The sequence below is a fragment of the Amblyomma maculatum genome, chromosome 11 (genome assembly GCF_055883805.1).
Source record: "Amblyomma maculatum isolate TAMU_Amacu chromosome 11, ASM5588380v1, whole genome shotgun sequence".
NCBI lineage: Eukaryota > Metazoa > Arthropoda > Arachnida > Ixodida > Ixodidae > Amblyomma > Amblyomma maculatum.
Window position 1 is genome coordinate 124500918 of NC_139354.1, and position 17445 is coordinate 124518362.

At 45.3% G+C, this 17445-nt stretch overlaps 1 protein-coding gene across 2 annotated transcripts in view; it reads right to left on the minus strand.

Moving 5' to 3' along the window:
• Positions 1–17445, minus strand: part of LOC146174898 (uncharacterized) — a 108104-nt gene that overhangs the window by 50474 nt on the left and 40185 nt on the right. For both annotated transcript variants that reach the window (XM_084583249.1, XM_084583250.1), the window contains exons 5-7: positions 9071–9120; positions 4748–4831; positions 2459–2534 (exon numbers count right to left, since the gene is read on the minus strand). In XM_084583249.1, the coding sequence (XP_084439375.1) occupies positions 2459–2534; positions 4748–4831; positions 9071–9120 (210 nt within the window). The remainder of the gene's footprint in view (positions 1–2458; positions 2535–4747; positions 4832–9070; positions 9121–17445) is intronic.

Here is a 17445-nt window from a genome sequence, read left to right on the forward strand (position 1 = left end):
CTCTGATTCTAGGTCGCGTAGCAGTTCGTATTCTTTGTTTGTTAATGATCGATGTCGCTAGTCGCACCTTTATCAGTTTTCGTTATTGCGCAAGATGCACCGAGATCTGTCTCGGAGATTCCGGACACTCGGGTATCGTTCTACAATGTTCCAGCCTGTGCTGGTAGCTGTTTGCGACGTTATCTAGATTGTTCTGAGCAGCCTTTATATTGAGCGTTGACGAGTGCGACGGGCATTCTTTGTTCGACGATCGACCAGCACGTTTGTTGCTTTCGCCGCCGCCGAGTTGCACAGTTCTTTTGCGGGCGCAAGTCAGCCCAATAAAGGTTTATTTCAGTACCATCAAACCTGTCTCTTCGTTTGCTGTCAACGGCCTTCTCACCATTACGTGACAATATAATTCAAGACTGATGCGACACCGGTACCAATAAATATTAAACTTCGTTGAGAGACAATATGACCTTCACACTGTATGAAAAAAATTTGAGATCGTTTTTTGGAGTTTCTTTCAACGTACTTGAACTCAACCTTTTAGAAGTGAGGTCTCGGAGAGCAGGATATATATCACTAAATCAATCTCAGACACATATCGAAACTCGGGTGAGGTAAGCAATGAACTGCACACCTGCCCTTGAAAGAGCAGCTGTTCTGCACAAATGCTGTGACACCAACACAAGATTGATGGCAGAAGCTCAGACCATTCCAAATTTTTAAAGTGTATTACCATTCCGACCATGCACTTGAGAGGAAAAGGGTTGTTCCTAAATGCCCATGAAACGGTTAAACATTACAGGGAAAGTCTGGAGCAACACATTATTCATGTAACAGTTGGATGACATGTTTGTTCTTTCTTTTCTTCGTATTGTCTTCGAACTGGTGGCTCTATAAGCCGGTTCAAGTGTATAAACAGTCTTATTAGTTGTTTTGTTCGCATCAGTCTTTCTTGCTCCTATCACTACTGCATTGTATTAATCTCTTTCAAACAAGAATTTTAACAAAAAGGGAAAGGTAAATCAACATTTTATGTGATCCATTTAAAGAAATAAATAAATGAAAGGGAAATCAGGGTGCTCGTTATAATACATGAAGAAAAAAGCCAGCAGTCGGCGAGGCCAAGTAAATCATTGGGGATTGTAATTTATGTCTTTTTTTATTTTTACTTCGATAATCACATAAATTAGTAACCTAATCTGTCCATCGTAGCATATCTTTCACGCGCACATATTCCAGACAGCTACTCCTCTACGAATGCGGTTTCATAATCACCGAGCTGATGTCCGCTCTTTGCCCAACCTTCCTTTTTTCAAAACATATCAACCAGAAACAGCACTAATTCGACTCAGTCAAACTAACAGTTCTTCAGGGGGGATTCAATAATACACGGGAGCGGGAGCAGCGAGAGTCATACTTTATTTACAAGTTTAGGACAATTAATACTGGGATAAATGAAAACATTGGGGCAATGTCGTCCTTACGAGCCTTGCAAGTTTAATGCTATGCACATATATCAATCATTATCCCTTTACAGTTTTTCCTCGTTTTTTTTTCCTTCCCCCTCTTCCCCCTTTTTTTTTCCGCTTCTTTGATACCCTCCACATCCCATTTCTTGTAAAAAACTTCTTCAAGCTGGGCGCTCACATCTTTTAGCGAAAACCTCGAAGTATTTCACCATTCTACTGTCCCACATATTAATTTTTTTTTCTTCTTATTCTTTCTTTGAGGTTCATCTCTCGTCGCGAGTTGCTCGAACTTTACTCGCCGCTGTCAGCTTCTTCTAACCAGCAATGTCCACCTGGTTCTTTCATCACACTGGGCGCTCCCATCTTTTAGTGAGAACAAGAAAAATAATTTTCTCCTGCAGCAAACACGTTCTCCCTCCTTTTTTCTTCTTCTTCTTCTTCTATCTTTCTTTCTTTTTTTTCAAGGTTGTTGCGCGGCTGCCTGTATTGTGTATTGTATACAGATGACTCCCGGCGGCCGGTGCCTTGGGTTGATGACCCTTTGGGCCTAGCCTGCTCTCCGCACCTGTGTGTGTATGTGTGTGTTGTGCGTGTCCAGCTGATTCACCTGTATGTGCCCATATTCTGTTTGTATCACCCCTTGCCAACGCTATAAGAAAACGAACAAGAATCATGTAACCTCAGTCTTGAGAAAGGCAGGGCTCCTGCCGAAACGTCGACTACAAATAAACTTGGAAACAGTATGAAGCAATTTTTCCCTTTTATGTAACCTCTAGCAACCAAGTACGTCTATTTACTTATGCTATATATATATATATATATATATATATATATATATATATATATATATATATATATATATATATATATATATGAGCAGATCAATTAAGGGGAAATAAGGGTGCTCGTTATAATATATATATATATATATATATATATATATATATATATATATATATATATACGCACACATACATTCGGCAGAATATCACGCTTACCTATGTCATCGTTACGTTCGCATTCTCCATTGATGCAAAAACCGGCGACTCCTGGCTTGTTTCCGTTGTAAAATGTCTGCGAACGTGAGGTAGTTGTGAAATATACAATTTACTATCGCTCAAAATACTCTCAGTTCATAGGTTTACTTGCAGTGAGTGCTGAAACAGCCGATATCTGGAGTCTGCGACTGAAAGATTTTATCCGTGAGATGCATGAAGAAAGCTTCATACACAAATGCAAAGTATCTTCGTCCAATATTTTAAAATTTGTAGGCTTATTGCGTTGGCCAGAAACCTATAAAAAGCAACAAGGGGAGTAACCGACTACGCTAATAATTTATGGTTTGAATGCATGAATTGTAAGATAATAAGAGCAGGGATAGTACCTGAATGTATGCTATTAGTCTTATATGACACTGTTGGAAAGGTATATTTTCCAATTATAAAAAGCTGGGAAGGACTCTAGGGGTGGATGAAAAAGCACTCACTGAGACATATTTTGTTCACCAAAATTAGGTACATGTCGTCATACAAGCCATACGGTAGCTCGAAAATTCATGTTTTGGCCACTCCACGAACCCCAAATAATGGTATACTGGGATTTCTGTGTGGCCTTCAGCAGTAACTATTACAATTTATTAAATCGGAAAGCACTATCGTCGCAGTTACCACAACAATAATCTGCAAAAACGTGTCTCAAAATACGGCATTCAATAGAATAAATTTACGGGGCTCCATCCAAGGCCTTCTTCAAGACATGCGGACGCGCAATGCGTATCCTTGGTACCAATATTTTTCTCGCACATAGTATTTATAACATCCGGTTATGTGCAAAAAGGGTATATGTGAGACTATCATAAAGCATCACTTGAATCTTAGTAGCACCGAGACTTTGTTACTTATGGTTCAATAAAAACTTAAGCACCGAAGAGCCATTGGTAACAAGCAAATAAAATGAAGAAGATACATTAATACATCTAAAATGTATCGAACGAGGGGGCGGACTCGGCGAGGAGCCGGTGCATAATTTCGAATTTGAATTTGAAGGAAGATATACATAACATTCATTATCTGTGAGTGCGCTGAAAAGGGCCCGACAATGTAAAACATACAAATTTGATTACGAATTGAAGAGAATAAATTTAAAAAAAGGAACGATGAGTGGAGTAAATTTGACTCTCAGCCCCTAAATACATCCCAAACTTTATTCCGTCGCATTCCTCAATATGACAGTTTTTGGTAAACTAGGCACGGTCTTTTGAAACCAATCAGAGGGCCTGAGCAGAGTTTAGTCGCTGACTCAATACTGGGTGAACGCATGATCACAGCAACATAAATATTAGAGGCAGTGACTAATTTACCACGTAATCGTTCCAAAATGTCCAGGCGCTCGCTTCAAGCCTCAATTAAATGTGGGAATGCACTTTCCAAATCAAGTGTTCCGATAAGCGTCATCTATCTCAAAAACGTAAAGGCGCTCGCATGCGAGTCTCCTCTTTCTAAATCACTCCGGTGGCAGCTTGCGTTCAACGCTTAAGTAACATTTAGCACATGACCAGGGTGGTCAGCTTGCGTTTAATCATCCGAAAGAGAGAGCCGTACGTGCATTACGTTGTTCACCAAAAACGATAAAGATTTTAAAGCAAGTTTGTTGTTCATTTTGTTTTGGTCTCTAGGGTATAAATGCAGTGAAGCGACGTAAGCTTCGAGGAATGTTGTAGCGAATGGCTGTGAAAGTTTTGACAACCTAGTCGTCTGTAACGCGCACTAATACAAGGCAGTGAGTTGGCTTCTTGCGTTTTGTCTTGAAAAGAAATGCGCACACCCCTGCTGGGATGAAAAGAGAGAAACACTCCTGGTATGATTTTGCGGGTCATCACAATTCAAATTTCAATGGTGTCGTCAGTGCCACAATTGCTCATTCCACTCTACCTTTGAGGTGAAGTGATTCAAGAAGCAGCACGCGTCATACAAAAGCACGACTCTATTGCTGTAGTAAATTTTGACTACTCTAGTCGTGTTGCCTGACACACACACAATATAAATTAGGATACAACTCAAATATTTCACGCTAACTGAAATTCCTGTCTAATGGGACAGCGCCCAAGTGAAGTAAGGTATATCCTAACTGCGATGCTGCTTACTCATAATAAAGTTCGTTTTTGAAATTCTGGTTGCGGCAAATTTTAAAATCATTGTCAGGGCATGCGTTCACTCATGTGTTTTTCGCTGAAATATTTTCTGGACATTTCAGCCACGAAGCGTTCCGTGAGATGGAGAAGTACTCACAATGCAAGGCGTGTAGTTCCTGTAGGACATTTCTTTATGAGAACCATCCGGGCATTTTGGACGGCAACTGGGAGCATATCCTTCCTTAAAATAAGCGACACTTTATGACATTGCAGACTTCAGAGTATGCAAAATAATATAATTTAAAGAACTACGATATGAGATCGTTTTAAGCATGTTTTACACGTGTACCAAATTTAATAATCTGCATTTATATATGCCATTACAATAAGCACGTTCCGAATAAATCAACTTAATAATACGAGATTGTTGGTAAACGCGTTATGTGAAAGCCAAAATTTATAAATTTACGAGTCTCCGTATATCCGGTACTTCATAACGTCGAACTAACAACTCGCTTTGTCACCTTGTTCAATGAACGCGTTGAAATTCGCGCAATGTCTCCAGTGACTTCGGCATGCAATGTGATATTAATGAAGGTGGATGAAGGTGTGTTTGACTTCTAGAATAATGGTGGTGCCTAATTGAGGAAAGATGCTGTGCGGTGGAATACTGAGCTAGTCTGTCTGCATTTTCAATGAGCAAGATTTATTTATGTGGGATGACAGAAGCGTTTTGTGGTGCATGTTCATGTTGCGCAAGAAAAATAAAACAGCCAATAAAATTGGTCACAGAAAAGAGAGGCGTATTCGCTACAACTTGTGCTTGGCTTAACATATCCGATTAAAAACGCATCTACTTGGTGCCCCTTATGCCTAAAAGAAGTCCTTGCGAGACATGTAATCCGCCACTAATTTTTTAAGGATTGATAGCCACGGAGTGTTAAGCCCGTCGTATAAAACTTAATCGCAAAAAGCAACGGCTTTTTGTTTTTACATATTAGGTTGTTATTGCAGCACAGCCCGAGTCCACCACCCGCTGGTAGTCCTCAAAACTCACCAATCTAAGATCCTGAAACTTTGCCTTCAGACATAAGTGCAAAAACATGCTCAAGGGAGCCGCAATTCTACTTGCACAAAAGAATCCCCAGGTCAGACGGGAGTTATGAGCAGCATTTTAAATTATTTATCGACTGATAACGGTCGTTTTAAGCGTCCTATCGGCATTCTTCTCCGATAGGAAATGTTGGGCCATTTGTACAGATAGGAGGAGTGATTTGACGCCTGTGAGACGCTTGGTAAGCTGCTGGGCGTTTTTGTTGTCTTTCACTTTTAACTGCAATATTATATTCTGGTTATGTATGTAGACATGGACCTAAACGAACATGCAGCTTACAGAAATGAAAAATAACTGAAAATTTGAACGTTTCGCCTAGTGTACCTTTTGTATTTGTTAGCGCAGCCTTAGACTATAACCTCTTGAGGAATAATGGTAAACTGTAAGTCTCCACTTCGGAGTACCTGCGTGCTTGATGTAACAACTCTTAATTGGTCCGTTGAACTCAGGGCGATTATTGGAGCGTTTCTGTGTTTTCTCATATTTACCAGTAACCCCCAGAACATGCAACAAACATCCTTCTCAAACAATTCGAAATCATCCAGCAAATCCAGAGTTTATACAGTGATAACCAATGCACACCCTGTATTGGTCGCAGACGCGTAAAGAACATACGTAACTACATAATTCACTTCATAGATTACATAGCGCTAAAATTGGTTATCGCGCCTGAAGTAAAGGCCCTGCAAAGCTTGAAAACACGTGGAGTCCATGTGTTTCGCAAAAAGCACTACATCATCATTGCAGCATTCAATCAATAACTGCGACTGCGACTCCTTAAACAATATATACCTTCCAGAATGGCGCATCAATAAAAGCAATACATAAGACGGGCTAAGGCGAACCTCCTTCGGTTCAACAGCCACAGCGCCCATAGGAAGTTCCTTCCAAATGTTTCATTATGAAAGCATGTAATTCTAATGAAGCACTCGTAAATGCAAATATTTTTCAAGGAAACTTGCAAAAGACTCATGAACGTGAACAGCGTAAATTTCATTTTATTCACATATTTAATACTGCTCATGAAAGCCCTAACGAGAACCCTTAGCTTCAAATATTTTCCCCAAACCGAACAACCAGTTTTGAAATAGTTTGCCGCCTGTTATTTACTTATTATTTATGACCGTGCCTAACTACCAATCCTCGTGACCTTTAACTCAACCTCTATTGCAGAGGACATTTGGAATCCTTTCAATGGTCTACGCTGCGACGGCTGTACACTTTGGTACATTATTTTCCTTTCAAAGAACAGAGACAGAAAGGGGGCGATGGGAGGGTGAGTTTTGAAAATTACACACATCGCCGCAGCAAACCCATTCTGTGGTCCACTCTTATTTTGAAGACCTGTTTAAAGATAGGAAACAGGACAGCTTCACAATTCGCGCGACTTGGATGGGGCATATTCACAAAAACTGACTGCCGAGGTAGCAATCGCTGCTATCTGAAAGCACTGATGCCTATTTACTGTGTTAACGCGCTATGAAGCTATCCTTTTCTTTCATGCATAGGCCGCATTCCGTACAACAATTGTTTGATCTTATGCACCAACCGGGAAAGAGACATCCTCATTTGTGTTCGTTTCCTTTTATCTTGTCCATATATTTGCCTCAAGGGCGTGCCTCAGTCGATAACCCCAGCTTCCCGCCACTTTGTGTTTGTTCCTTTCTTAAGAAACCCCTATTTGCAGCCTCCTCTATTGTTTTGTAGGTTTTGTATGTCTCACTACTTAAAAAGGCAATCCTCAGCTATGAAAGCCAGTCTTGATGAAAATCGATCTGTCCGAAGCGTCGGCAATAAATGTGGTCTCTAAGGAGTGCTAGTCTCTCCTAAATATATGCATATATATTATTTGTACTTTTGTTATTGGTTCGGTGTAGGCTTTGTTCACATTTGATAGTAAAAATAGTAAGACACCTCACTCTTGATTAACTGACTTGGTCCAAACTTTGGCGGATAATCCAGACGGGTGTGTTCGCTTATCGAAAGCTCATTGGTCTTTCTTTATTACCTAAAATGAACCTTGACTTGCTTTACCAGCTTCAGAATTTCATTGTTTATTGTGACATGATTTTCTTCTTAGACACTGAGCGGAGGCCGTAGTGACGTTCATTTTACCTGAGCTGCGTGTCGCCGAATAGGAAGACATAGTACTTGTTACAAAAAATGGCAGTTTAATAAAATAAGCTGTATTACCTTTCAATTCTGTTTTATAAATGTGCAATATTTGTTTAAACAAATCATTACCAACATTAAAAAACAAATTTTCTCGTTACCGGATTTAGAAATTTTGTCCTGTTGTGTACGAGAAAGCGTGTTTAGCAACCTCAAACTTTGAGTGCATTGCCACCAGCGATTCCATTTAGGAGTAAAATCGGCTCGGTTCATCTGAAATAGCCTTGGATATTATCCTCATTGTACGACTATTACTCTTACGTCTTTGGCAACTTGATGTTAGGTTATTAGGCGAACGTGATTGCGCTTGGCACACGTAGCAGGAAACGCGGGGATATGTGGAAGAATAGTACTCGACCTGGAGCGCAATCGGTTACTGTTGCGTGCCCCCTACTCTGCCCAGTGCATGGGTTTCAGTTATCGTATGTCGCACATAACTCTTGGGTTTCCCAAAAGGCAGGCAAATTTCGGATTTGTTGAGTGACTTATGATCACTTTGATGTGTTCGTGTGTTTCCACGTACATCGCCACCTGTCCGGAGCCATCGGTGCCGCACTATTCGGGGTTTTTTTTTTTTTTTGTGATTGTCCGAACCCAGGGACACTCCAGCTGTCAACGCTAGGCAACTGTCACGATTGCGTTATATTCGCGCCATCTTCTTGTAGATCGCGGGGCACAGTCGATGCGGCAGAACGTGCAGGGAGGAGAGAAGAGGGCCACTGCGGAGAGTGAGACCTATTCGAATATAAAGACTTTGTTACTTTCTGGTTTTTAGTTACTTTCTGTTTTTGTTTACTGCCGTTGGTTTTAGGCGCCACACCATCATGATTTGAGAATTAAATTTCTTTTCAATAACACGATTGGATTCCACGCATTCATCGCCCCTACTTCTTTATTCTGGAAAATTTTAAAAAGGCAGGGAAAAAGCCGGAATGTGAAGATTGCGACCTGACCAGATGCGCTCTAGTGAGAGGCTAGTTGCAGAGGAGTTGTTGGGGTACGCGGAGTTTCTGGCTAAGCTTCGGGCATTTTAGGCGGCGTTTTTTGACCATCATGAAATTGTAGATACGCTGTGTAAATAGCTGTATAAATATTTCGACCTTCCTGCTAGTATCGTGCTAGGTGTTGTCACCGACATCCACCACTACTGAGCAGGACTTCATCCTTATCGTTATTTTTAAACTTGAAACTCACCTCTCTATACACATCGTCGCATGGTGTATATGGCTTGCGGGTAGAAGAAGCTACAGATGGCAGAAAAGTAGGAAGTATAGAACAATGTAAAAATGCGTATAACAAATTGCTGTATTATTCGTTTAACAGAAGAGTTTAACATATTTCGTATCATGCTGTGACTGCCATTTCCCGTGAAACCGAAAATATTAATTTTTCTAAGAATTGTAAACTTTTTCAGCAAGGAGTAAGTGTTACTTTTTGAGTCCTTTTTCTCTTTTGCAAATTCTAACCTTATTTTCCCGTAGCTGTGAAGGCTATGATGCGTATAATAGTAAATCTTAAAGGTTAATTCTTTAGTGTAATACGCGCACTCTGGGTGCCCGATTTTACGATATTCCCAAACAAGAGATCCTTAAAGCAATCCTCAGTATTGGAAAGCTTTAGTATGCCACCACAAGATAACGCGCACTCTGCAGAAATGTGAAAGCGCGCCACAAATAATTATCAGAATTCATTTAGAGTACTGTTGCAAGGCCGTTAAACCTCGTATTACTTCTAAAGTGTTGTAACATAGTCGCTGCTGCAGAGTATATATATATATATATATATATATATATATATATATATATATATATTGTGAGCCTTCCGTGGATGTTCTTTAATTTGTATATGCCATGATCTCCCTCTTTCATTTGTACATACCATCATCATCGTCCCGCGGCGCTGGCTCCGGCACGCGCCTGGGTTTTGTCACCGGATTAAAACGCTAGACAAGGCATCGCTGGCCTTGCCGTCACGACCTTGCCGTCTCAACCTAGCCTTCTTTCACAAGTGGTGGAGGTCGAATTCGATCCCCTTGCTGCCTCTCGTTGGAGCTACGTTCCGGTCGCCGTTTGGCAACTACCACCATAACCATGTCCACCGAGAACAATCCCGACCCGGCCGGACCCTCTACCTCAGCTGCACCGATGTCTCCGACTCTGCCCACACGTCAACGCGACCCACCGCTGTTCGCTGGTCGTCGTGACGAAGACGTGGATGACTGGCTTGACACATATGAACGCTGCAGTGCCTATAACCGGTGGGACGATGCTTTAAAATTCCTCAACGTTTCGTTCTATGTAATTGAGGTCGCCAGAAACTGGTTCATTAATCGCGAACCCCAAACTACTAACTGGACCACTTTCAAACAGCAATTCCGCCAATACTTCGCCGACCCTGCAGTTCGGACTGAGATCGCGAGAAACAAGCTCGCTTCCCGCCTTCAAGGTCCCGATGAGTCATATGCGTCTTACATAGAGGCTGTTCTTGCACTTTGCGGCGCATTAGCCCCACCATGACGGAACCTGAACGTGTGCACCACGTCTTAAAAGGGATCAATGCTATGGCATATCACACCTTAGTTGCCCAGAAGCCTTCAAGTGTTGATTCAATTATTGCGACCTGTCAACGCCTCGACCAGCTGCAGTCCTCTCGATTACAGCCAGGCTTCGCAACTGTTCCGACCTCTGTTGATCTTGATCTGCGGGCAATGATTCGAGCAATCATCAGCGATTAGCTTCAAGCCCTCAATCCTTTCTGTCGACATGACTGCGATCATTCTTCTGGACCTCCTAATGACGCCGTTCTCCGTAACATGATTAAAGAAGAGTTAGCTACCATCAGCCGCCCTATGACAACCGAACCTTCTGCACACCGCCGAGCGCCGACCTACGCGCACGTCGCTGCATCCTCCCCTTCTTTGTTTCCCCCGCCCCAACCAGCACCAACATACAATCACGTCAATGCAATGGCGATGGCTCCACCTGCACAACCCAATTACGCACCTTGGCGTCCCCCTCGACTAGTCTGCTATTACTGTGGTATTAGAGGACATATATCCCGCTACTGTCGTCGCCGCCTTCAGAACGAGCGCCGTGGTTACGACACCTTCGAATGCGACATGCCTTCAACCTCATATTACCAAGGCCGGTCTATTCCAAGCCCACCTCGACGATCCTCTCTGAGCCTTCCTCTGAGCCTCGTGGGAACCATGTATCCCGACGCCGGTCCACATCCCCATACCGCCGCTCAGTTTCCCTTCTCCGCCCCGCAACCGTTCTCCCTGTCCGCCATCCGGAAAACTAAGTGTTGCAGTTTCCGGAGGTCAAACTGCACTCTACGAACTTACTAAAAGTCCTCCTGATCGCCCGTATAACGTGATTACTGTTATCGCTGAAGGTTTACCGGTGGAAGCTTTGATTGATACAGGGGCTGCAATTTCCGTCATTCACGCTGATTTGTGCTACCGTTTGCGAAAAGTGACAACCCCATATGATGAGCCTGAACTCCGTGGAGCCAATGACGTCCCTTTGCGCCCTTCAGCGAAGTGCACCGTACGAGTTGTTATCGACGGCATCCGCCATCATGTGCAGTTTGCTGTGCTCTCACCTTGTGCGCATCTCATGATTTTCGGATGGGATTTTTTGTCAACCGCTTCAGCGTTAATTTCTTGTGGTGACCGTGTTATTCATATGACAGACAGCGATTTTTCATCTGACTTTTCTGAACGACATCATCCTCTCGTTGCCGCCGCTGATACTGTTTTGCCTCCTCAGTGCGAAAAACTGCTTACTGTTGTTTCTGACCACATCACTGACGGGGGCGTACTCATTGCACCATCATATAGTCATCTTCCACGCGGCATCGCCTTCCCGTCAAGTCTTGCCCGGTTCCACAACGGCTCAGCGACAGTAGTGGCCACTAACACTTCACGTGAATCCCTCGTGCTCCCAAAAGGAACTTCTCTGAATTGTATGGTGGATGCTCAACCTTTTTCCCTGATGGTGATCACCGCCCCTCCGCCTCAGCAACGTGTTTCGACAGACGTCTCTCTTTCTGTTCTCGCAAAGACTATTAATCCTAAACTCCCGCCGAACCAACGCCAAGAACTGCTGACATTGTTTCGACAACACCAAGCCATTTTTGATGCCACTTCCACACCTCTGGGACGGACTAGTGTAGCGCACCATCGCATCATTACTGAAGGTAACTCTATCATTCACCGACGCCCTTATCGGGTTTCCCTCTCTGAACGAAAAGTAATTGAAGAAAATGTAAATGACATGCTCCATCGCAATATAATTCGTCCTTCAACAAGCCCATGGTCCTCCCCAGTAGTGCTAGTTAAAAAAAAGGACGGCTCGGTACGCTTTTGTGTTGATTACCGCGCACTCAACAAAATTACCCGCAAAGATTTATATCTGATGCACCGAATTGATGACGCCCTTGACTCCCTCCAAGGCTCCGAATATTTTTCGACCTTGGACCTCCGTTCAGGTTATTGGCAAATACCTATGCACGAGGACGACAAAGAAAAAACCGCTTTCGCAACACCCGATGGCCTTTACGAATTTAACGTTATGCCTTTCGGACTTTGTAACGCACCAGCGACATTTGAAAGAATGATCAACACTGTACTTCGTGGCCTAAAATGGAGAACCTGTTTGTGTTACTTGGACGACATTGTTATCTTTTCGGCAACCTTTATTGACCATCTCACGCGCCTGAATGAAGTCCTCACCTGTCTCGCTTCGGCAGGCCTTCAGCTCAACACCAAGAAGTGCCACTTTGCACAGAAGGAAATTAGAATATTGGGACATCTGGTCAGCCATGACGGCATTCGCCCTGATCCTGAAAAAATAATCGCGGTCTTGAACTTTGCTCGTCCACAACGGACTACAGATTTGCGCAGTTTCCTAGGCCTCGCGTCCTATTTCCGGCGTTTTATAAGGCATTTTGCAACTATTGCTGCACTACTTCATGAGCTACTAAAAGCACGCAGCCCTTTCGTGTGGACTGAGCAGTGCGAAACTGCTTTTAATGACCTCAAGCACGCCCTCACATCAGATCCTGTTCTTGGCCAATTCAGTGACAGCGCTCCAACTATCCTGCACACCGATGCCAGTGGTCACGGTCTTGGCGCTGTACTTCTGCAGCGTGATGCAACATCGCGTGAGAAAGTGATTGCCTTTTGCCAGTCGGACTCTCACTCCAGCTGAGAAAAACTACACCATTACCGAGCAGGAGTGTCTTGCTGTCGTCTGGGCTGTCCAAAAATTTCGCCCTTACCTATACGGTCGGCACTTCACAGTTGTGACCGACCACCATGCTCTTTGCTGGTTGTCTTCACTCAAAAATTTGACAGGCCGACTTGGCCGCTGGATTCTACGCCTGCAAGAATACCATTTCGACGTCACTTATAAATCTGGTCGCCAACACCAAGACGCCGACGCTCTCTCTCGCTGTCCCCTTTCGGAATCCACTTGCTGCTTTTCTTCCCAATTCATTTCCATCTCTGACCAGAGCCGACCATCTCGATGCCCGACTTATATCACAACCGTTTGTTTTGACGACTCTGAGAACAAGCACGTTCTCCGCTCACAGCAATTACTGCCGTCCTATCATCGACCGCCTTATCGGCGCTTCGAACCCTCCCAATGCTAGGCTTCGCCGACAGCTTCGCAATTTCAAGCTCGAAGATGGCATCTTACTCCGCTACGTGTATTGCCCTGATGGAACTCGCTGGATCCCAGTCGCGCCGCGTGTGCTTCGCCCACGTATACTGGCGGCTCTCCACGATGACGCTACTGCAGGTCACCTTGGTTTTGACAAAACCTACGACCGCGTGAGAAAACGATTCTTTTGGCCTAGCTTATCTTCCACCGTTGCCAAATACGTCGCATCCTGCCCTCTGTGCCAACGTCGCAAACGGCTGACTTCTTCGCCCGCTGGCCTTCTACAACCTCTTCCTTGTCCAACCACGCCATTCGACGTAGTCGGCATCGACTTATATGGTCCCCTACCTCTCTCCTATGGGGGTAACCATTGGGTTGTAACAGCTGTCGACCACCTCACACGCTACGCTGAGACAGCCCCTGTACCGACTGGTTCCGCTGAAGAAGTAGCAAATTTCTTTTTGCGATCAATTGTATTGCGTCATGGCGCTCCTCGGGTGCTTCTAAGTGACCGCGGTACAGCCTTCTTATCGAAAGTCGTTGCCGAAGTTCTTCACGCCTCATCCACCCTTCATAAGACAACCTCAAGCTACCATCCCCAGACTAACGGTCTGACTGAGCGATTTCATCGCACCTTGTCGGACATGATATCAATGTACATCACAGCAGATCATCGAAATTGGGACACTATTCTACCATTCGTCACATTCGCCTATAATACAGCAGTACAGCCAACTACCGGTTACTCTCCATTTTTCCTTGTTTACGGCCGTCCTCCCACTACAATTCTCGACGGTTCCTTCTTCTCTACGCCCGACTACTCCACATCAGTACCTACCCATTTTTTATCTCGTGTGGCCAGATGCCGTCATCTTGCCCGCGTCAACACGGCAGCGTGCCAGGAAGTCCGCAAAACTCGCTATGATTCTACACATCGAGTGGTCTCTTTTCGTCCTGGTGACGAAGTACTGCTTTACACAACATTGCGCAGCCCTGGCCTTAGTGACAAATTCCACCACCGCTACGTAGGTCCCTATAAGGTCATAAGCCAAACTTCTCCAGTGAACTACAAAGTGACGCCATAAGTGACGCCTGACGCCCTAGCTGATCGACGCCACCGTGGAACTGAAATTGTTCATGCGTCTCGCCTGAAACCGTTTGTGCGCAGCGATGCATCGGTTAGGTAGGAGCGGCCAGGCTGGCCGCTTCCGACCCCCCGGGAAGATTGTGTGAGCCTTCCGTGGATGTTCTTTAATTTGTATATGCCATGATCTCCCTCTTTCATTTGTAAATACCATCGTCATCGTCCCGCGGCGCTGGCTCCGGCACGCGCCTGGGTTTTGTGTCACCGGATTAAAACGCTAGACAAGGCATCGCTGGCCTTGCCGTCACGACCTTGCCGTCTCAACCTAGCCTTCTTTCACAATATATATATAGGTTGCGAGAACATAACGTACTAGACTGCTAAAAGAGTATATAGCGAAGTATACGCTTCATTAAAGGAAACATTTTTTATTTTTCATTTCACTCGACGTTTCGATCGGAGACCGATCTTTCTCAACCGACCTCTTGAGAAAGATCGGTCTCCGATCGAAACGTCGAGTGAAATGGAAAATAAAAAATGTTTCCTTTAATGCAGCGTATACTTCGCTATATATATATATATATATATATATATATAATGTTGTCGATCAGACGCCACGCACTATCGGCCCACGGACGGAATTCGTGCTGACCCTCTCCGGGGTCCCGCCTCAGACTCGACGGGGTGTGCTCTGCTCGGCTCTGCGAAGTAGCTCTCGTGTTACTCGGCCTTTCCGACCCCGGACACCTGGTAGGAGAGGGTGTGCCGAGAGGGACCGAGTGGACCGTGCCGCCACCGAAACGGACCCTTTTCGGGCAGTGTGTGTTCTGTACGCCTTGCGAGCGAGTGTTGTAAACGAAGGGACAATAAATCTGTTCCGTGGTTTTTTTTTTTTTGACGACTGTGTCGACTACAGAACTTTTCTCAGAAGTGGGATTTCAACCAACTACCTTCCTCAACGAGTGCCTCTAAATTTATTCGACCACGAATAGCCACGATGATGCTACGTTCGAAGACAACGAATGGAGGACCACAGAGCGAGGTATCACGACCGGCTCACTCGACGAACGAGAGCGTACAGAACGATGGCGAGACACAGCCCAACGTCGAAAGGGGATCCATGAACGCTGCGACGGCAAGCAGCCACGACTTGGACAGCCCCAACGAAGCAGTGCCCGTTCCCAGTACCTTCGAATTCTAGGCGCTGATGCAGGCGGCGATCCAGACGGCGGTAGGAGAGGAATTGTAGGGAGCAGCCAAACTAATGCAATCGGCTCAATCGCCACCACACCACCCGTCGGCAAGTGCATCGGGCGTCGCGGATGGACGATTTGCGACGGCGAGCGCGCAACTGGTGCCAATATTCGATCCATCTTTGCAGAATCAGCCAACGGTCGAGACGTGGCTCAACAAAGTGGACAATCTGGCTGCAGCCTACAGTTGGAGCGACTAGCAGACCACTTGCTTCGCCCTCACGAAGCTCCAGGGCTTCGCAAAAACGTGGTGTGATGGGCTCACAGATGTCCAACGAACTTGGGCCGACTCGAAAGCTGAAATCAAGAGGGCGTTTCCTTCGGCATCCAGTTTCCAACGCACATTCCGGGACATGGAATCACGAACGAAGGAGCGACATGAAAGTCTTGAAGCGTACTTCTGCGACAGGCTGGCCAAAGCAAGGCGTTGCAACATCGGTGAAGCGGCTTGAATCGAGTACGTCATCACTGGACTCAACGACGAAGATCTGGTGCGGACCCTCAGCGTTCTAGACTACGCAAGCCCAGATGAGTTGCCCCAGTGCGTGAAACTGCTCTGCGATAGAACGGACACCATGAAGCAACGAGACCCAAGACGCCTTATCAGCCGTTGGATGCTCGACGTTCACACCGCGTCCAAGAGGGCAACGACTGCATAGCGGCAACTGCTCAACGTCCACCTCGCACCGGAGGCGAATCGGCAAAGGCATCCGGACGGAAATATAACGAAAAAGGCGAGCCACTTTGTTTTAATTGCTCTTCATACGGACATTTATCGGCAGCATTCCCAAAACCTCAACGCAAACCGCGATGCACAAATTGTGCAAAATCAGGCCACGAGACCAAAGATTGCTATTCAAAGAAAGTCTCGACAACTAGCAACGGGATAAAACCAGCAATCCTTGCGCAAGAGAGCAACGATACAGTGGGCAGCATGGTGCCAAATCAGAAGTATTTCATGAGTGCCAACGGGAACGGTAAGCCGATTAAAGCATACGTCGACATGGGAAGCCTGTGAATAACGATGCGGGAGAGCGAAGCAGAAAAGTTGAAACAATCATACGAACCTCTAAGCCGTCCCTTTACGATCAGCGGGTACGGATCGGGAAAAACGACGCCAATGGGCAGTTTTGAAGCGAAATTGATGGTGGACCAGGCTACAGCCGACGTCCAGATCCACATTGTCCGGGACGATGTACAAGCTGTCCCACTGCTTGTCGGGCAACCCTTTACCGAACAGCCGCACATAACGGTGGTGCGCCACAAAAATACAGTGCGCATTTTCGAGGAGCATGACGAATCGGAGGATGAGGACGGGACTCTGGCCAACTAAGCTGTACAAGCCCTACCACCGCGCCGAGTGAAGTTGTGGGCAAAGGAGGCTGTTGTCATAACTCCGAACTACGTCGGCTTCGTTGCACTGGGCAGTGACAACGTTACTCACAGTGACATCTTCGTCCACGGAAAGCTGCACGAGCCACGCGGCCAATACGTACCAAGCTGTGTGCTGAGGGAAAACGAAGGGTGCGAGCTATACCTACCTGTAGCGAATGTCTCAGA